This window comes from Pleurodeles waltl, chromosome 10 (genome assembly GCF_031143425.1).
Source record: "Pleurodeles waltl isolate 20211129_DDA chromosome 10, aPleWal1.hap1.20221129, whole genome shotgun sequence".
NCBI classification, from domain to species: domain Eukaryota; kingdom Metazoa; phylum Chordata; class Amphibia; order Caudata; family Salamandridae; genus Pleurodeles; species Pleurodeles waltl.
In genome coordinates this window covers 886140289-886162953 of record NC_090449.1, presented here as the reverse complement: position 1 = coordinate 886162953, position 22665 = coordinate 886140289, and the positions used below count along the sequence as shown (strand labels likewise).

At 44.1% G+C, this 22665-nt stretch overlaps 1 protein-coding gene across 6 annotated transcripts in view; it reads right to left on the bottom strand.

Moving 5' to 3' along the window:
• The window catches only part of CDK14 (cyclin dependent kinase 14), a 1910605-nt gene that overhangs the window by 1348942 nt on the left and 538998 nt on the right, over positions 1-22665 (bottom strand). For all 6 annotated transcript variants that reach the window (XR_011199184.1, XR_011199185.1, XM_069211609.1 and 3 more), the window contains one exon: positions 10039-10284. Coding sequence is in view for 4 of the 6 variants with exons in the window: in XM_069211609.1 (XP_069067710.1) it covers positions 10039-10284 (246 nt within the window). In the remaining 2 variants the exon portion in view is untranslated. The remainder of the gene's footprint in view (positions 1-10038; positions 10285-22665) is intronic.

The following is a 22665-nucleotide window of genomic DNA, read 5'->3' as shown; positions in this document are numbered from 1 at the left end:
TTTCCATGTTCAATATAGATAGTGAGGTCCAGAAAATTGATGGTAGATTTGCTGGCCTCATGCGTAAAGCTGATGTTAAAGGTGTTGTTGTTAAGGTGCTCTATGAAAGCTAAAAGAGACGATGCATTTCCTGACCAAAAGACTAAGATGTCATCGATATATCTGCCCCAATAAAGGATGTGCTGAGATAGGAGTGGAGGGCATGAACGCCAAACATGTGTTTTTTCCATATACCCCATATATAGATTAGCATATGATGGGGAGAATTTAGCTCCCATAGCCACTCCTCGTATTTGGCGAAACCAGTCTCCATTGTGTAGGAAGATGTTATTATCCAGGACCAGACTTATCAAGTCAATAAGCATGTTTGTGTGATCTAGTAAAGAGGCATCCCTAGTATCCAGGTAGTGCTGGATGGCAGTAAGGCCCTCTACTCTCGGGATGCTCGTGTAAAGCGAGGTCACATCCAAAGTGACTAAATAATGGCCCTCTGTCCATTCATAGTCAGCCATTTTACACAATACATCCTTAGTGTCCCTGATGTAAGAGGGTAGGTTATGGACAAACGGCTGTAGGAAAATGTCTATGTATTCCGATAGTTTCTCCGTAGGGGAGCCAATGCCAGAGATGATGGGTCGGCCTGGTGGAAAATTGCCACTCTTGTGTATTTTTGGCAGAATATAGATACAAGGTGAAGTAGGCGCGTTGTTATATAGATATTTGAACTCCATATCAGATATTAAGTCAAGGTTAAGATAACCTTGTAGTTTTTGCATAATGGTTCTATTAACCCCCAGCATAGGGTTAGATGTGAGTTTGAGGTATGCAGTGCTGTCAGAAAGTTGGCGATCCAGTTCCGAAACATAATCAGTCCTGTCCATGATCACGATGTTCCCACCCTTGTCCGCCTCTTTAATGACTATGTCCTTGCAAGATCCCAGTGATATTAGCGCTTGCTTTTCAGCTAATGTGATATTATATGCAGGGATGGACTTGTGTCCTAGAACATACTGTTCCTCCATGTGATAGAAATCATTGGTAACCCTGTGGCAAAAAGAGTCAATAGCGTAGTCCCTCGGTATAATGGGCGTGAACTTAGAGGTTGTTTTTAGACCACTAGTGGCCCTAGTGCCAGACTCTATATTCAATTCATTGATGATCTCTACAAGTGATGGCATGGGGCCCTCTTGATGCTCAATTGATAGCAAGGTTTGTATGTCCTTAACATCTTTGATGGTCATGGTGCTAGGAGTATGGACAAGGGCATTAGTGGATCGAGCAGAGGTGTTAACATCATAGAAGTATTTATAGAGTTTACACCTACGCATGAATTTAAACAAACTGACATGTAGTTGTGTAAAATCAGGAAGTGAAGTAGGTACAAATCCCAGACCTTTCTTCAGAATGTTGCTTTGGTCAGGATTCAAAGTTATAGATGAGATATTTACAATTGCAATAGTGTCCGGGGTATCTGCCGTGGAGACATGTGTGCCCGTCATTGTTGAAGATTTCGAGTCGTCGAACGTGTTGCCACGCCATCCACTCGTTTGTTTGTATTTGTGCCTGCGCTTCCCCCGTCTAATGGTCTTAAGGTGTTTTCTTCTCTCCTTTGGGGTTGTTTTTGGCCTCTCCGGAACCTCTCTAGCTCTAGTAAAAAAGGTGACCTATGTGTGGAGGTAGATGGAAGAGTTTGGTCCCTTGAATCCTCACTAGTCCCACTAGAAATGCTAGATATGTCTGTATCACTAGTAGTGAGATTAGTCGAAGGGAGATTTTTCTTGATATTGGGGGATGTCTTATTACTATCTGTTCTAAGATTATCGTATTTGCGAGCAAACGTGAACACCCTTCCGTTTTTATAGTCATTGTCATCTCTCTTGAGTTTACGTAGTTTCTTATCTTTTATGTACAGTTGATGTTTATGTAGGACATCCTTTAGTATATTATAGTTTTTCGCTTTATTGTCGGTACAGTCAATGGGTTGGATTTTATGGGTCCTATAAGGGGTTTCAATGAAGGTAAGAAGTATGTGGTGGTAGCGGTGGATTACTAGTCTAAATGGGTTTCGTACAAGTTTCTAAGAGAACCGAATACCACCAGTGTAATTGAATTTTTGAAGGAGATATTTCATTGGGAGGGGATTCCTGAGTTTTTAGTCACTGACAATGGCGTACAATTTGTGACGCACCAGATGGTTGATTTTTTGGTTAAACTTAATATCAAGCATCTTACAACTGCTTTGTACAGTCCACAGGGCAACAGTTTGGTTGAAAAGGTGAACTGAGTATTCAAGGAAACTATACAATTAGCCATTAGTTCAGGCAAGAATGTGCAAGAAGTAGTTTCTGAAAGGATTTGGTGTTATCATAACACGCCACATTCTTCTACAGGTGTAACTCCTTTTGTGCTCTTGAAAGGTAGACACTCTGGGAATTAATTGTCTCCCGAGTGGGTTGTGCAGGAAACTTTGGGGAGTGACATGGGGGTTGACCTAAGTCAGGTGAGGGATAAGGTGGAAAGACAGCAGAGTAGAAGCAAATGGAGATACGACAATCTCAAAAGAGTGAAGGAAGTTCCATTTAGTGTTGGTGATGAGGTTAGAGTGAAGAAACCTCATGGCAAAGGGAAGGGAATGTCAAATTTATTTCCTACCACTAAGGTTATTAGAGTGTCAAAACATTCTGTTATGGTGGAAGGAGACAAGTGGTGGAGCATGAGGAATGTAGTGAAGGTGGTTAGTGCAAGTCCAGGTATGCAATGTTCGTCTGGTGCCATTCCAGGTGTGAAATTTTCAGGCGTTTGGGTTGGTGGAGAAATTTGTGATAAGGGTTGTGAGGGTAGTACCTTGGAGGTTGGTGCGAGTGAGAATGTGAGTCAATGTGGAAGTCCTCATGAGGGAGATTCTGATGTGCTTGCAGGGAGTTCTGGAGGAGAAGTACTGGGTAATGGTGTGCAGGATGGTTGTGGTGGTTTGAGAACCCAGGCTGGGGTTGTCATGGATAAGGTCGAGAGGTTGGAGGGAGTTGTTAGTCAGGAGGGTGAGACGAGTAGGCTAAATAGGAGTGTGGTTAGACCAAAGTAGTTAAATCAATATGTGATGTATTGAGGAATTATCTTATTTTATTTTTATGCTTATGTTCTTTACTATCTGCTTCTATATAGTTTCAAGAACCAAGTATTTTAGATTTTATTTCTATGTGGGGTTTGTTTTGTTGTTGAAGGGGGAAGATGTGTTGTGTTTGCATTGTATCATATTTTGACTGTGTTTTAACTGTAGTACACCTTTATGGAAGGTTCACTGCTAGGGGTTCTTATGACCTCAGAGATGCTGGGTCCAGCGACAGTTGGCTTGACTCGGTGGCTGGAGGACGTTGGTGTTGATCGGGAAATAAACTTCCGTATCTGAGTGCTGTACCCTGGCTCCTGCTTCTTTCTAAACCTGATGAGAATACAACAGCGGAGCTTCAATATTTTAAGTTAAAATGATATGCCTAGCAGCCGTAAGAGAGAACCAACAGTGTCTGGTGGGTATCTCTACATATCCAGATGGATTCAGGGTTCAGTGTTCTAATATATAGCAAAATGCCCAAATTCACCCTCATCACCAATGCCTCCTTCTAAACCTACATTGCCAAAAAGATCTGAGTAGCCAGGTGTTTGCTTGCATTGATGAATAAAGTGAATCTCGAATCCCTGACACCAACTTCAAAATGACAGTTTAAGTCCATGGCCCTTTTCTGTGCTGACTCCCTGCACATAGGCACCAATGTCATCAGAAGTCTGAACTATCACCATTTTACTACCACGTTGATCGCCCTGCAATGTACGCCCCTCCAACCCTGTGCCATTTTCAAATCTTATCACATGACCTACAAAGCTGAAAGAACCAGTGCATCAGACTACATGACTGATAAAAATAACTACCTCTGGAAGCCTAAATAAAATTGGGAGTCAAAACGTAACATGACTTATAATCAAGGTATGCAAAACAGAGAAAACCAAAAGCCAAGCTTTCAAAAGAGAAAGTAAATTTCCTGTATAATGGTCCCTAGTATTTATGGCTATCAGCCCAACAACTGAATTTCCCACCTGATGTCACCATTTTTTTTTTACATAACTCTGTAGTGGCCTCCTGGCCTCATATCTCGGAGCCAGTACACCATACTTGCAATGACTAGTGATCTATTGCATCTCAACTAGGTTTATACAATGTAACTACAAATATATACCATACGCATGCAATTTTGTAAAGTTATAGCTGGATGTTTTTGGTCCTTATTCATAGCTTTTCAAGCATAATGTTTATTTTAACTGGAATGGTTTTCAGGATAAACCATGCAGGTATCAAAATGAAGATATGTTTCACAAGTAGGAATTGATAAATTGCATGTTGGGTTCAACTTTTGATTCATAAAAAAAAATGACACCATAAGCACATCCTAAGAAGTTGAATCCCTTCTAGATAGGAGGCTATTTTTAGGTGTTACCCTTTTCTGACCTCAAAGCTTTGTGAGCTACAGTCCTACAAGCAACAGAAGAATATTGATTTTTCTTACCAGGCGCACATTCTCAGGGAACATTGCAACCAAAAAACTAGCAACAGAGGAGACAAATTATATCCGTGAACAGAAATGACTAGCTTAAAAGAAGTAATTGGCATAATATGTTAATAATAGCCATTGAGGAAGAAGGAACAGGAAGTTCAGTCAATCTTTTAAAATGGAGCCTTCATTTTTTTAGCCTTTTTCACAGGGTGTTGGGGGTAGGCACTGGCTACCAGGTACTACACTTGTGATTGATACTGTTATTCTCTACTAAGGTCCCAAAGCCTTGGGTAATACTGCACTTGAACTGATCTGATCAAGGGTTCCCGCCCCTGCAACTAACTTAGGCAAGCAGTGAAGATTTACTCCAACGTTTGACAGATTTGGAACTCAGACACGGCAATCACACAATAAAGTTTAAGATTCAGTCAGAGAAAAAACATATTTTTACAGTAGGAAAAGCAGGGTGGTTTATATTAGACATCTCAAAGAAAAACGGATTCTCTTCTGGACTATGGAAATCAGCTGCTGGTCAAGGAATTATACAATGCCATAGTGGCTATTTCATATCTGCCATGTATCAGGTTTTCTGTCCTCTGGGGTCTTGTGGAAAATGGTTATTTGGCTCTGAGCGAGAGCCACATGCAGACAATGAAAGAGTAGCTTGGAGCAATCATCCGCTTCTATACCGCAGACTCTAGCCGCCAGGGTCTGTTACATGGGTATGCCACAGATCTGGGGCCTAGTAAAATCTCATACTGGTGCCAATGCATGTAAGGAGACGGTATGACACCTTGCAACTGGCATTCATGCTTGCTCTGACACCTTTGATACTCAATAACAATTAGTTGTGTTCTGGGTTTACAGTACTGTAGGCTCACAATGGCTTTAGAAGCACCCACAGAACAGGGTGGCACCCACTGGAAGTAGGGACACCCTTGGTTAGAGTTGAAGGTTTAGAGGTATTTGAACTTAAATAACTTGGGAAGTCCTTGAAAGAGATAATTCCAAAGGTGCAGAGGTTGACAATGCTCATGATATAAAGAGCATAAAGAGGATTTAAGATTAAAATGGAAACCCCTGTGCCACAAAACAGAAGATAAATACACCCTATTAGTCATAAACACAGTGCCAGACTATCTATCAACTGCTAGTGGAAAGGGCCAGGATTGCAGATGTGCAGCAAGTCAGGTTAGGGTACAGTGCAGTCCTACCTGCAGTGCTTTCTTTTCTCCAGCACATCCTCCAATCCTCTTTTGGAACAAGCTATGTTGTCCCTCCATATCAGCCGTTCTGCAGATGAACAAGTCACCTAGATGGGACTGATCCTTGTGGCAGACCAGTATGTTGGCCTATTTTACATGGGCCCTCGCTCTGTTTTCAATTTGCTAGGGCAGCCCACTGCCTTACTGGTCAAACCATCTTCTCGTCTTCCAGGAAGGGGGAAATACTAAGGCGGTCATTCCAACCCTGGCGGTCTCTGACCACCAGGGCGGAGGGCAGCAGAAGCACCGCCAACAGGCTGGTGGTGCTTCCAGGGCTATTCTGACCGTGGCGGTAAAGCCGCGGTCAGAAAAGGGGAACTGGCGGTTTCCCGCCGGTTTTTCCCTGGCCCAGGGAATCCTCCATGGCGGCGCTGCAAGGGATTCCGACCCCCTTCCCGCCAGCCTGTTTCTGGCGGTTTTCACCGCCAGAACCAGGATGGCGGGAACTGGTGTCGTGGGGCCCCTGGGGGCCCCTGCACTGCCCATGCCACTGGCATGGGCAGTGCAGGGGCCCCCTAACAGGGCCCCATACAGATTTTCACTGTCTGCTTGGCAGACAGTGAAAATCGCGACGGGTGCCACTGCACCCGTCGCACCCCTGCAACTCCGCCGGCTCCATTCGGAGCCGGCATCCTCGTTGCAGGGCCTTTCCCGCTGGGCCGGCGGGCGGCTTTTTGGCGGTCGCCCGCCGGCCCAGCGGGAAAGCCAGAATGGCCGCCGCGGTCTCCTGACCGCAGAGTGGTCATTCGGCGGTAACCGCATGGCGGGCGGCGACCGCCGCCCACCGGGGTCAGAATGACCGCCTAAGTGTATTATCTGTTTCTAGCCTCAGAATTATCCTTGAGAGGAATGGTAACTGGAGGTGATGCATCTTGTACATATTCCGATCTGTTGCTGCAGATCGTTCCTGAGAATTCCAAGCTGAGCATTTGAAACAGTCTCCAAAGGGCCAGTATTGATATGAAACTGAGAGTGTTTGCAGGAAGGCAGGATCCCACTGAAAGGCAGGGCCACCTTCAAATGTAAACTCCTGAGCTAACCATGAGAGGGAGCATTTTTTTTTTTAATCAGGCATTCCTACAGAAGGGGAAGGGAGGAGCAGAAAACAATCCCTGAGCTATACATTGGTTGGCCACAAGCTGAAATACACAACCCACCTCACATTTTTAAACTACATATTTTACATCTGCATTCACAAAAAGCAATGCATAAACATCATATATTGCTTCTTTCACTAAGGCTGTTCCGTGAGAAATGCTGACAGTTTTCTAGCTCATGCCCAATTATATAAACAACAGATATTACAGTATGTCTCATCCATTATAGAATGCTACCACTCTAGTTCTTCATTAAAATTTCAGAGAAGTGTCTGTAGAACACAGTGGAATTAATTGACAATCTATGGTTTGGCCTGCTGGACTTGGTGGTGTGGGCCTATTTTAGGCTCGAGATTGGCCTAAGGAAATAAGCTTGGGTCATGAGAGCAACCTGCTTTCACATTCACAGTGGCCGAAATAGATCTTGTGGGCTGAGATGAAAACGCACCCTAAAACCTACAACTCCTTTTAGAAAGGTTACTAGAAGGATGACTTGAATTCCCTTGGTATGAGGGAGGCTGGTACTTCGTCCTCCATTTAAAAAAATTCTGGGCGGTCATACCAAGTTCAAATACTTGGAGGAGGATAATCAGGATATAGCACAGAAACGGCAGTCATGGCTTGTTTTCAACTGCACCAATTCAGTCATTTGTAGATGAACCTTTTTAATACAGTTTTATTAGATTACAGTGTGCCCTTTAGCTTTCGGCGAACTCCGCCCCGGCAGGAACTCTCGATCTCAAAGCCAAGGGTGTCTGCAGTGCGGCTATAAAGAGAAACCCTACCCAATTGTTTATGTTGTTGTCCAGCTGTAAGAAGGGAATATATATAGAGTATGGATAGAACCTTGGCTCTTAAGTTTGGAATATGTACTTATCTGGGTGGTGCTTTTCAATGCATGTGTAAATAAGTTCAAGGTGACGGCTACTAGACTATGACTAAATGTAATCTTCCCAATATGTCATATCAATGCAATCACGGTTGAGCATTTTGAGGAGGTTTCGTAACATTTCGGATCGTGGGTTCTCTGTTCTGTTTTATCCTAGTGATGGCGCAACATGCACTGCTAGTTCTCTTTGGAGGCCTTTAGAGATCTTATGGTACACTGTTAACTTCCCTGTGACTAATGAGCTTTCTGATTAAAATGTAATAGTTTAAAGTAATCTCTCAAATCACATTTTGAACATTTGCAAAACAGGTCCCATAAGAATGCTATGTTTTTCACAAACATGTCAGACACTTTTTTAGAGATGGAGAGATATATTTATGAAATTGCAGAAAGTTTACCCTCATTTCAGCTTTCGGAATCTCTATCCATAATTTCCCTGACAAAAATCATAACACATAGCTGTGCTCACAACGCAAATATAATAAATGTGAAAAGATAAGATTATCAATGTTTTTCGCTTTCTCAAAAAAAAGATTACAATTCCTAACATCCCTCTGGCACCACTGATAAATTGTTCAAATTGTTACTTAAAGTGCTCAACAAGGATCATCGCTCATTAATTAAACTACAAACTTTAGCCCGCTGTTGCAGGAAAAAAATTGATAATGCCTCATCTCAAAAACATTGTTCCATGTATCCTTTCACTCACATAGTGGCACAAAAAAACACGTTTGACAAAAACATTGTTACGTACATGCGAGGGTTTGATTAAGAACTGCAACATTATTAGAGGAACAGCATACAATTCCTGAGAATTTTCTCCCCTTTAGAAAACAACTGGCAAAGCTGGTCCAAGCTTTTCTCTGATAGTACTCTGTAACCAGACAATGCATCTTGTACTATCTCCTTTTGTGTTTAATCTATTATCTCAGAAAGCACTAAAGCCTAACTCTTTCCTTTTTAAATGTAGATAGGACACTAGACGCTACTTGCTGGCTTTGGCTCTTGGTGAGGCATTTCTAACATCTAACCATGGTAAACACACCTCCTATCACGGCCTCAGTTGATAAACCGGACTGTTCGGCAAGAGCACAACTTCCAACCTGAATGGTTACTCAACTCAAGTGACTGTTTGGTTGGATGTAATCTACTCCAATAGCATGCCACCAGCCTTATGGATATCCTTCAGACCCTAACCAATCATCACAAAATGCCTCTAGGTACCATTCACCACAGCCTGATGTGAGCGCCATCCAAGCTCATCCATGAATAGCCTAAAAGTGACCTGTAAATAACATGTTGAACTTCCATGGAATTCTTTTAAACATTTCTACTCGGCACATTTTGGGATGTCTACCTGTATGACACTCTAACCCCATTGTCAACAAATAACGTCTGCTTTGAGGAAGAATGTGTTAAAAATGCGATCATATCATTTATATAAATAAAGAAAGCGAGAGCTATAGGACATCCCTGGTCAGAAAATTCGGACTGGCTGCGCCAGGTTGCTTCAGCTACCAAATAATCGATGTCATTTATAAACATGGCTCTGAGCCATTACATTCAACATTTTCCCAACACTTGTTACTGCATGAAAACAAACAAACAGACTGTGTATTTTCGTGTGTTGAAAACCAGCAGCGCAGGAGGCGAACTGTAACTCTTGATACTGTGAAAGTACATCAGGGAAAAGGTGTTCGCAGCTCTCTCGACGTGATGCCGCATTTCACAGCCACCCAGGCTTTTTCACAAAGAAACGACGTGTTTGGTGGTTAGTGTGCAGACTAGTTACGATTTAAAAAAAAAAAAAAATAGTCTCCTGGCAGATTCATCTCCAAAAGAGCAAGCAACAAATCGTTTTTTCTTGTGTTCGTGATTTACGATTCAAAACTCTCTAACTTTATAAACAGACATTTGAATAGGGTCCTATAATATATTCGAGGCATACTCGTTAAGCGCTTTTTTTTTTTTACCATGTGAAAGCTTGATAAGTGTCGACTAGTCATTTCTTTATGATGGTTACCAAATGTTCGCTGGCTGCAATTCTAGGTGTTTATTTTTCATTAGCTATGCATGTTCCAGTATTACCTGTAATCCAAGACGCCTGTCCACAAACGTGATTAAATGTAAATTACAAAGACACTTAATTTGGTAGAGCTGTGGTACACAAAATGTAAAATAAATTAAAAGAAAAAAAACAGAGTGAGCATGCTGGTACAGACTGTCATCACACACACACTCACCGAGCTGGGGCTGGAGTGCCTTCTGACTTTGGGAGACTCCTTCTCTGCGGATGAACTCTTGAAACTGATGCAGGCATTGTTCTCGGAGTGCACTCTCTTCACCTGGCTCGTCGGCTTCTCGAAGGGCTCGAAGCCGCTCTGCGTCCGCTGCACCCGGACCTTCTTATCCTCGGGGATTGTGTCCAGGTGTTTGATGACCGACTCCATGCCCTGGCAGTTCCGTGTAGACATCTTTGTGACACATATCTGAGGGGACAGAAGCCGATATACTCCAGTGAGGTGATCGTCTGATGTCAGTGCTTCAACTGGGCGTGACCGCCTCCACGCAGAGGGGCGTCAACAACGAACAGGTGCAGCCATGGAACCCACAACGCCCGCGTACACAACCAGGTTTGTTCACTTTCCACAGTCCCACTTTTAAACCTGAGTAATGTTAACTTTTTAGGTGGCACGTTCAGTTTGGTGTTATGTCCTGTGGTGGGGTAACGCGAGACGCGGAATGCTTCTGCGGCACGGTGATACAAAAGCACAGAAGGTTGTGGGGAGGAAGGACACAAAAGCACAGAGGGTTCTGTCCACGCCTCTCCTATTTATTAGTATTATAAGGGCCGTACAAGAGACTTGGCGAGCGGATGAGACGTGCTCAGACCAGGTAATGAAAATGCCGGTCATGCGTGTCTCCTACATAACCTTGGCATCCTCAATGATGAGCCACGGATTGCATTACGGAAAGGGATAATTAAAGTTCCCTGCCAACAAATGGAAAAATGCATTTTTTCCTGTTCCAAGAACCCAAATTCTCTATCGTGCAAAGACGTAGGAGTAAAAAAAAAAAATAGAATTGTCCCAAGGCACTGCACAACCTGTGCAAAGGCCGCAGGTTGCGTCACCCTTCCTAAAATATTAATGCAGAGCTTGAGTGGCAAAGTTTCTGCGTCTGACTTGCTGGATGCAGGGAGAACTAATATACTAATTAAAGTGACACTAGTGGTATCCCAAACAAACAGCTTTACACAGAGCGACGGAATTGAGTTTCCTTCTGCATTATTCAGTTGGAGTGTTAGAAATATTGCGTTGAACCAAATCAGAGAATGGCTAGTTGTGCTTGCGGTGGTGACACCAAGGATGTGGTGACCAGTGTTCATCGGATATGCCTTAGGAGTGTGAAGCCTGGGAAAGAGCAACCTAAGAGGACCCTTCACGGTCTGCATTGAAAAGTGCATTTCAACCTGTTTCTTTGTTGTTTAAGACACCAGATCTTCGCTGCCAGAGCACTCTTGTATACTAAAGAACCATAAATGTACTTGGATGTCTATGTGCGGAGGTGACTGATAGCAGGAAAGGGGATACATAAATGTATCTTAAAAGAATATGGGGAAAGAAAATTCTTAAACCATTTAAGATATGGCAACTATAACTATGGCAAGGGAAGTATTGCTTTGAAAATGTATTGGGAGAATTACACTGGCAGCCAATTTCGCACTATCTGCATCAACAGGCTGCTAGCGCAAATGCGATTTTTTAAATGGTTGGAGTAAATGCAGTTTAGCACTGGTTGACTGATGAAAAAATTGCATTTAATCAATCAATCAATCAAAAAAAATGTATAGAGCGCGCTACTCACCCATGAGGGTCTCAAGGTGCTAGGAGGAGGGTCAAGGGGGGGGCAGGGAGGGTCACTGTTCGAACAACCATTCCTTGAGGTTCTTTCTGAAGAGCAGGAGGTCGGTGGGGAGGGAGTTCCAGGTTTTGGGGGTGAGGTAGGAGAAGGATCGGCCTCCTGAGGTGGTGCGTTGGATGCAGGGGACTGTGGCTAGGGCGAGGTCGGCTGATCGGAGGTTACGGGTGGGAGTGTGGAAGTTCACTCTGTCGTTGAGATAAGGTTGGGCCGGTGTCATGGAGGGATTTGTGTGCATGGATGAGGAGCTTGAATGTGATTCTCTTGTCTATGGGGAGTCAGTGAAGGGATTTGAGGTGTGGTGAGATTCGTTCGTGGCAGGGGAGGCCAAGGACGAGGCGTGCGGCTGTGTTCTGGATTCTCTGGAGATTGCGTTTGAGTGTGGTGCCGGCGTATTGGGCGTTACCGTAGTCTAGTCTGCTGCTGATGAGTGCATGGATGACTGTCTTCCTGGTCTCTGGGAGGTCCATTTGAAGGATTTTTTTAGAGTGCGGAGTGTGTGAAAGCAGAAGGTGGTTAGAGCGTTGATTTGCTGTGTCATGGAGAGGGAGGGGTCCAGGATGATGCCTAGGTTGCGTGCGTGGTTTGTGGGGGTGGGTGCGGGCCTAGGGCGGTGGGCCACCAGGAGTTGTCCCATATGGTTTTGCTGGGGCCGAAGATGATGATCTCGGTTTTGTTGGAGTTAAGCTTGAGGTGGTTATTTGACATCCAGTTGGCGGTGTCGAGGAGAGTAGCATGTAGATTGTTTTTTTGGCGGTGGTGGGGTTGCGGGTGAGGGAGAGGATGAGTGGGGTGTCATCTGTGTAGGAGAGGATAGTGATTCTGTGTGATCGGAGGATGTTGGCTAGGGGGATCATGTAAATGTTGAAGAGTGTGGGGCTGAGGGAGGAACCTTGGGGGACTCCGCAGATGATCTTGGTAGTGATGGAGTGGAAAGGAGGAAGGCGGACTCTCTGAGTCCGGTGGGTGAGGAAGGAGGCGAGCCAGTCTAAGGCTTTGTGACAAATTCCTATGTTGTGGAGGCGTGTGCGGAGTGTATGGTGGCAGACAGTGTTAAAGGCTGTGGAGAGGTCTAGGAGGATGAGTACGACAGTCTCGCCTTTGTCAACTTTGGTCCTGATGTCGTCAGTGCATGCAATGAGGGTGGTTCTTGCGTAACCCGGATTGTGAGGGGTCAAAAATGTTGTTTTCTTCTAGGAAGTGGGACAGGCGAGCATTGACTAGTTTCTCGGCAACCTTGGTGGGGAAAGGGAGGAGGGAGATGGGGCGATAGTTGGAGAGGGTCTCTGGGTCAGCTTTGTTTTTTTTTTAGGAGAGCAGTGATTTCCGCGTGCTTCCAGGGGTCTGGGTAGGTGGCGGAGTCGAAAGAGGAGTTGATTATGTCGCGGAGTATGGGGGCGATGGTTGGGCTGGCTTTGTTGTAGATGCGATGTGGACAGGGGTCAGAGGGGGATCCAGAGTGGATGGAGTTCATCGTTTTTGCGGTTTCTTCGTGTGTGGTGGGGGCCCAGGTGGTGAGTGTGGTGGGGGGGACATGAGTGGGGGTTGAGTTGAGTGAGTGAGGGGTGTGTGTGGTATGAAGCTGTTGTGGATGTCCAGGATTTTGTGGTGGAAGTGGTTGGAGAGGGTGTCACATAGGGGCTGTGTGTGGGAGGGGTCTATGCTGCTGGCTATGGGTTTGGCTAGTTCATTAATGATGGTGAAGAGTTCTTTGCTGTTTTGAGAGTTGTTGTCAAGGCGTGTCTTGTAGTGATCTCTTTTGGCGGTGCGTATGAGTTGGTGATGGGTGCGAATGGTGGCTTTGAGAGTGGAGAAATTGGTTGTAGAGGGTTCTTGTCGCCATATTTTCTCCGCTTGGCGGCATTTGCGCTTGGAGTCTTGGAGTTCGGGGGTGAACCATGGGGCGTTCTTGATGTGGGGGGTGGCGATGTGTTTTCTGAGGGGGGCTAGTGTGTCTGCGCAGGTAGTGATCCATTTCGAGAGGTTGTGTGCTCCTGCGTTGGGGTCGTTGGTGTTGGGGGGGGGGGGTTTGTGAGCCAGTTGGGAGTTCAGGCGTTCTGTGGGGATCTTGTCCCACATGCGGTAGGGTGTGGTGTGTTGATGGTGGTGTGTGGGGGGTTTGGTGAAGGAGAAGTGGACGCAGTGGTGGTCAGTCCAGAGGAGTTCGGTGGTGTGGGTGTCGGCTATGTGTTGGCTTGAGGTGAAAATTGTGTTGAGCGTGTGTCCTGCTGAGTGGGTGGGTGCGGTGACCAGTTGTTTGAGTCCGAGGTTGGTGAGGTTGTCTATGAGGGAGGTAGAGTTGTGGTCTTGTAGGTTCTCCAAGTGAAAGTTGAAATCACTGAGGAGGATGTAGTCTGCAGAGGTGAGGGCGTGCAAGCTGATGGTGTCGCAGAAGGCGGGGGTGGTCCTGGTGGTCTGTAGATTAGTGTACCTCTGAGGGTGGAGTTGTTGTTAATGTGGATTAGGAAGTGCATGTGTTCTTTGTTGTCGATATGTCTTGGGAGCTGGTGGTGACTTTGATGGTGTCCCTGTGTAGGATGGCGATTCCACCACCTGGCCTGTTGAGGCGGTCTTCGCGTTGGAGTTTGTATCCCTTGGAGGTGGCGATATTGGGTTCCGAGGAGGGGTTGGTCCAGGTTTCCGTGAGGAAGGTGATGTCAGGTGAATGTGATGTGATGAGGTCCCAGAGTTCTATGGCATGTTTGTGAAGGGAGCGGGTGTTGAGGAGCAGGCAGTTGAGGTGGTTGTGGTGGGTGGTGTTGGTGTGGTGCATGAGGGTGTTGTTGCGGGGTGTGTTCTGGTTGTGGGGTGGTGTGCTGCGGGGCTGGTGGGTGGGGGTAAAGCAGGTGTGTGTTGCGTTGGGAGTGTTGTGTGTGTTGTCGGGGGGTAGCTATGGTTGGTGTGTGGTGTGAGGGATGAGGAGCAGGAGAAATGACAGGTGAGGCAAGTGAAGGGGCCATGAGTGTGTGTGGGGTTGGAAAGGGTGCAGGTGGAGCGAGGGCCTGGGTTGAGTGAGTGGAGGGTGAGTAGGTTTGTCTGAGAGGGCCATGGGGACTGGCGCTGGGCGCAGACAGGCTTGCCAGTGGCGTGTCCGCGCCACGGCTGCCATAAATGGGGGGGAGGGAGGGAGGGAGTGGCAGCTGGGAGGAGGGAGGGCTTGACGAATGTGAAGGCTGGGGGGGTGGGGCCGCAGGGGACGCAGCGGCTGGGGATTCCTAGGGAAAGCAGAAAACGGACGGTGAGGAGGAGGGGGGAGGCGGGAGGGGCCGCAGGGGACGCAGCGGATGGGGATTCCTAGGTAAAGCAGAAAAAGGTTGGTGAAGAGGAGTGGGGCGGCGGGAGGGGCCGCAGGGGACGCAGGGGCTGGGGAAGCTGGAATACTAAAGGTATGGACGGTGAGGAGGTGGCGCTGGGCGGCGGAGCGGGGAGCGACCTGCCTGCTAAAGCAGGGTCAAGGGTTGCTCCTCGTTACCGCGCCGCGGCTGCCATAAATGGGGGGGAGGGAGGGAAGGAGTGGCACTGCACTGCACATTTGCTGAGATCAGGTCCAGTTTATGTAATCTGGCCTCAAGTGTTGAACAGGAACTGCAAAGCCTTAATAGACATCCGTGGTAATGCTTTTGTACAGTGTGAATGAGTTGCTCGGCCATGTTTACCCACAATAAAACGATCAGCAAGGCAATTTCATGTCAAAGGTAAACACCCAATCAACATAATATTCATGTGAGGAAATATAATCTAAACCAAAAGAGTTTTAATGATAACACAAAATATTCTCATTAAGCAGGCATCAGAATATTCTCTTATTGTACAACCCAGAAGCCAGTGAGACACCCCAAGTTCTCTACTGCTCCCCAATGCTTATGGTTTCCATCTGTAGCAGCACACTTTACTCTTACATGCAAGGTCCAACATGGACAGAAAATAGGCCCTGCACCAAATGATGAGCGTCCCACATTAGCGAATTAGGTAGCTGAAACAGTGGCCAACATTTGCAAATCAAAGCATTCACACTTGATGCAGGCAACCTTTGAGATTATATTAGAGAAATCAACAGTAAAAGCCAGCGTACCAGATCATACAACTAGTCCACAGACAGCCAAAATGTAGCCCATACACTGATCTGTAAGAGTAGCCCCCGGGCACTGCCAGATTTCCCTACAGAATAGTCTGACCCTGCTTCTATGTATATTGGCAGTCTCAGTTCAAAGCCATGCACACCAGGTTTCAACACTTGTTATTGCAGTAACTAAATATTAACTGCAACACTGTCTTTGATTGATATCAGATTGATCTGAATGGTCTAAGCCAAGACAGACACACACACACACACACACACACACACACACATATATATATATATATGTATATATATATATACTATTTTCTTTTAACAGAGCAGCAGTAGCCACTTTGTAGTTATAGATAGGGTGACCAGAGATGGTAATTTTCTTTATTTTTGTCCCTTAATATCTTTGCGTCAGTTATATGAATGTCTGCAAATCTTTGCAGACTTGTTGGCCTTGTTTCATTGTCAGTGTACTGAAAGTTTTGCACCACTTGGTCAGGCAGGTGCAAAGTAAAATAGGGGGTCCCAAAAAAGGCTTGAAATCATGAACACCTGAAAGACCCATTTCTGGTCACATGCTAAAGGACACCAAATAAACAAATACATAATAAATTGGAATACATTTTAATCTACATAAATTTTCTTTGCATGCTCTCTGGCTCACAAAATAAAAGTGGCCCAATAAGCCAACTAAAAACCTTCTTTCCTATGCATCCCTGTCCAACAAACTGAAAAACTAACCTAGCAGTGAGCCACACAAACTACTGTTTGGAGGAAATGATAATTGCCTGGTAGGAAAATACAGTAATCTCAATTTTCATAACAATAACAATGATTACCCTTCAGTCACTTTGGCCTTTATATGTAGCACAATCCTACTAGCAGTGGCAAGGAAGTGCAAAAAATAAACTAGACTGCATATGTAAAGTTTCAGAATTATTACATGAACAACGAAAAGACACATTTATGGTCACAAGATTATGTAAACCAATAAGCAAATACATAACAAATACAGTAGATAAAGAAATCATATTAATTTTGATTGCCACTCTGTAGTTAGTATTCCCAAAGATATAAATTCCACAGATATTAAGTCTCTAATAACTTTCTACCCATTTGACGAATCACCACAAAACTTTCCAGACCTGTAGCATTTTCTACATTTTGAGATGATGTAAATTTTTGTGGTGTATGCTTAAGAGAATCAAAGATAAAAGGGGTGTCAAAATGTTTTTCCACCAATCCATTTTGCATAGATTATTGTGTTTGACGTACCACGGAAATGGCTGAATGGATTTACATGAAATTTGGCAGGATTGTACCTTATGGTTCAGAGGTGATGCCTTGTGGGCACTGTAGTTAAATAGGGTAAATATTTTTAAAGTTATAAGGCATTTAAACTTAGTGATATCTGTCACAGCTGTACTTTACGCCATTCTACTGTATGCACTCTATTCCACTGCACAATACACCAGTCCACTACAAGCCACTCCAATATATGGCGCTCCACTCTATGCCACTTCATTTTACACTACACAATTGGATCCCACTTCAATGTATACTATTCCACTGTACACTGTTACACTCTACCCCATACCACTGTATGCCACTCCAGTCTACAGCACTCCATTATACACCACTCCACTATACACTGTTGCACTCTTCACCACTCCACTATTCAACAGACCACTCTACACCACTCCACTCTATGCTATTACACTGTATGCAATTCCAATCTACAACTATTCAGTGTATGCCACTCCACTGTATGCCAGTCTGCTATACGCTACTCCATTATATACTATTCCACTCTATATAATTCCTCAGTAGACCACTCCACTCTTTGCTATTCAACTGTATGCCACTCCATAATATGCTATTCCACTCTACGCCACTCCAGTGTATGCCACTTCATTCTATGAAATCCCATTGGTCACCACTCCACTGTATGCTATTACACTCTCCCTCATTCCAGTGTAGGCCACTCCATTCTACACCACTTCACTGCATGCCACTGTACTGTATGCTACTGTTCTATATGCTATTTCAGTCTACGCTCCCTGTTGTACACCACGCCACTCTACGTTAGTCCATTGGACAGCACTCCACCTGTGCCACTCCATTACATGCTACCTCACTCTGCCCCACTCCACTGTACACTGCTCCAGCCTACACCACTCCACTAAACACCACACCACTCTACGCTATTCTACCTCATGCTAGTCCTCTCTGTGCTATTCCACTATATGCCACTCCTCTGTTCTCCATGCTACTCTATTCCACTGTACACCACTACATTCTATGGTATTACAATGTACGAAACTTCAATCCTTGCTTCTTTACTGTATGGTATACCACTCTACCCCACTCCACTGTATGCTTTTACACTCTACCTAACCCCAAAATGCATCACTCCATTCTACACCACTTCACTGTACGCTCCTACACTATACGCTATTGCACTTTATGCCACTCCATGGCATCACTTTAGTCTACACTACTCCACTATTTGCTATTCCACTTAATGCCACTCCACTGTATGCTATATCACTCTATGCCACTCCAGTGTACTCTCCTCTATTTACTCTATTTAACTCCACTGTACAAAACTGTACTACAGTCTGTGCCACTCTACTAGACTCTATGCCATCCAATTTCTGTACGCTCCACTGTCCAAATCTGCAATCAACTCTACGCCCGTACACTCTATTTTACAACACTTGACTCTGACAGTTTCCAACACTGTATGACACAGCACTCCACTCTACTATATGAGACACCACTCCAATTTATAAGGTTCCTCAACTCTACGCTATGCCACTTCAATATATGCCACCCCACGCTATGCAAATCCACTGTACCTTATTTCACTCTGTAACACTCTACTGTACACCACTCCACTCTATGCTATGCCACTCTGTGCAAATCCACACTTCTACACTCCACTGTAAAGTATTCCACTGCACACTATTCCATTGTATGCTACTCCACTTTATGGTAATACACTCTACACCCTCATTGCACGCAACTCCACTCTACGTTACTCCATTGTATGACACTCTCCTCCCCTTTTTAAGATTCTACCACACTTCATGGCACTCTACAACATTCTACTCCACTCTGTCCCCATACACTCCAATGTACAACACACTATTTCACTATACAGCACTTTTCTATATGACACAGCACTCCACTCTACTGTATGAGACTCCACTCCAATTTATAACAGCTTACAACCTACGCTACACCAGTACACTTCACTCCATGCCACTCTACTCTACTCTATGATACACAAAACACTCTGTGGTACTTTACTCCATGCTATGTTATACCATTCGACTCTACTCCGTTGCACAAGACTTTACCTCACTCTACACCACTATACAACAATCCACTCTATGTAGCTCCACTTTTTCACATACAACTGTGCTCTATGCAATTACACTCTACACTATATTACACTGTATGCCATTTTCCGAGATTTTACACCTGTCTATACCCCTTCACTCCACTGTACAACGCTGTACTCTACTATATGCCACTGTAGAACACTGTACTCCAATCTACTCTAGTCCACTGTGCAACACTGTATGCAACTCTTTGTTTGCCACTGCACCCCACTTAACTCCACTCTACGCCACTCCACTCTATGTCACTCAATGCCACTGTACCCTATGACACTGCATACCAATCGACTCTGCCACATTCTACAACCCTGTACAGTGTTACATAGTGAATAAAAACACTCTTGAGACTCAAAAATGACCAGGCAGACTCTTCCTGGCAAATCAAAGACAGAATTTACTAACTGTCTTCACAGGGCAAAAAAAACTGCGGACTGCACTTCAGCCCTGCACGACCTGCCTCTACAGTTTTTCTCAAATGCCTGTCAGATAGGCCTTTTTATATACATCAATACACTACTTTATTACACATGATCAATAATAGATAACTTGCACGTTTACAGGTTGAAATGGAACAACACTTGAAAACATGTGACCACATAACCCTAAATTCCTAGTCATTACTGGCTCTTTATTATATGTTTGAGAAAGGTTTATGACCAAGCATTCTTTGACCTATGAATGCATACGTGCTCTTTTGTAAATGTAATTTATTTGAAGTGTGTACTGACAGCACTGTCTGTCCGGGACTTCTCTGAGGGTTTGGAGGTTAGTTTCTTCCCTGCACCCATTGTAAGTCATGCACTTGTGTGCTTTGGGCTAATTGAATTATGTACCCATTGTCTGATCAGTCCGCAATCTGTTTTCAGGCACAGAGAGTGTGCCGGGGACTCTTGTACCAATGTTGTAAATACTTGCAGGTTAGTTAGACATTAGTTGGCCTTTAACAGAAGATCCTTTCATGTTCCTTATTCCACTACATCTTTGAATGAATCTTGGTCATGTCAGTGTGGGGGTTAAGCCTAAACTGTTTTTTGATTGTGAACAGCGGGGTAGTTTCTACTTGTGTTTGATGTTGCGCAATGTTTTCACATTTCATATTTAGGGTAGTGCGCTTATGTTTTTTTACATTTCTCACAACAACAGTACTGTACACCACTCCACAAAATCAACTAGACTGTTTACTACTGTACTTTAGTGTTCCTCACTCTCCTGTACTGTGAAACAACCCACTACATTCTACTGTACAATAAGGTGGTCCAATTTATGACATTTTACTCAACTGTGTGACATGCCACTCCACTGCAATCCACATCACTTTAATCTATATGCCACTACACTCTATGACACTTTACTCCACTCTACACTACCCCACTCCAGTGTACTCTACTCAATTAAACTCCACTCTACTACACTTTATCCCATTCTGTGGCACTGTACTAAACTCTGCTCTATGCTGCTCCATTGCCCGACACTGCAGGACCACTCTACATCACTGTACTATACTCCATGCCACTTTATGGCATTCTACTGCATTCTATGTCATCCACTCAATGCCACTATAATACACTGTATGACACTTGACAACACGCCACCCAACGTCTCTCTATGATACGCCATTCCACTATATGAAACAGCACTCCACTCTACGATACAGTCCTCCACTGTACTCTATGACACTCTACTTTATGATACTCCACTCTTTGACACTACATTTAATCCTTTTCTACTCTAAAACACTCTAATCCACTCTATGGCAGTCTATGACATCTACGCTACTGTTTGACATGCCATTCCAATGTACAACTCACCGCTCCAGTCTATGACACTTGACTTCACTATGTGAGATACCATGGCACTACACTATATAATACTATGCTGTAGGATACACTATTACACTCTACTGTACTCCACTCGAATCCAATCTGCAATACTCCAGTCTACAACACTAGACTTTAGAAGACTCTCCTCCACTGCACTGTACTACACTCCACGTAACTCTCCACTTGCGACACTGAACTCTAAGATTTGACACATTTTTATTAAAAATGTAACACATAATTAAAATTACCATTAACATTCAATGAAAAAAACAATGATTAAAGCTTAGTTATAGTTAAGAAAACATATTTCCCTATACAAACCAAGTTTCAACTACGCAAACTTTAAAAATTCTTAAGTTATAGTTATCACTTTCATTCACAACTTATGCACCACCTTCAAATCATTATAAGTAGTGGGCCTCTTTACACACTCTTTTCAGCTCCATAACCAGTCAACATTAACTATAACTTGCCACTCTACCGTGCATTGTGTTCTTACAAATAATGATACTCCCTGTGCAACAGTACACTGTACAAGACTTGCCGCCATTGTACTGCACAACACTCGACAATACTGAACAATATGACTTTTCTCCATGCCACTGCATTCTACAACATTCTACTACACTCTATGCCAGTCTATGGCACTCTACTCGATGACACTCGACTCCACTCAATTTTGTAACACTCCAGTCAACGACACTCCACTGTAAAACACTCCGTTCTGCTGTTGGACACTCCACTACACTGTACAATAACCCACTCTAAACTACTCCTCACCATGATACAACACCACTCCACTCCAATGTACAACACTATCCTCCACTGTACCCTACGTCACCCCACTCTACTTGACTCCACCCTATACTACTCTACAATACTCCACTCTACAACACTAGACTCTGACACTCTCCTCCACTGTACTGTACTCAACTCCACTTTACAACACTCCAATCACTGATGTTCCACACTGTGATTTAAAACAAATGTTTATCAAAAAATAAAAACCATTAACATGCATTGAAAAAAAACTTAAGGATAACTTAAAGTTAAAAATGCCTTATGTATTCTTTCTAAACAAAGGCAACTTAAAATATACAAACATAAAAAACTGTAAAGTTATAATTATAACTACGATTTATAATTTACTCACCAACTTCAGATTACTATAAGTTGCACACCTCTGAACACAGTCTTGTCACCTCCCTTGCCACCCTACATTAACCATAACTCATGCCTTTTCCATGTGCTATTTTTACCTTTGCATACTGCATCACCTATAGCATCTGAAATCGTAGAATTCATAACAACACTTATAACTTCTCAAATGACATTATTTGTCAAAACGCAGTGCATGGTAGAGTGGCAAGTTATAGTTAGTGTTGTCTGGTTACTGAGCTGAAAAGAGTGTGTAAAGAGGTCCTCCACTTATAATAATTTGAAGGAGGAGGATAAATTGTAAATGAACTTTAGAATGTTTAAAGTTTGTGTGGTTGTAGAAGGCTAGGGAGAGCAGGAATGTAGCCATCAATGGTGCAGCAGGGCCCAGACGTCTGAGGAGCCAACTGAATCCTGATTGCTGTTGCATTTTGATACCCAATGAGGATTTATTAGGGGTCCTTTTCCCTGCTTACACTGAGGCCTATGGAACTC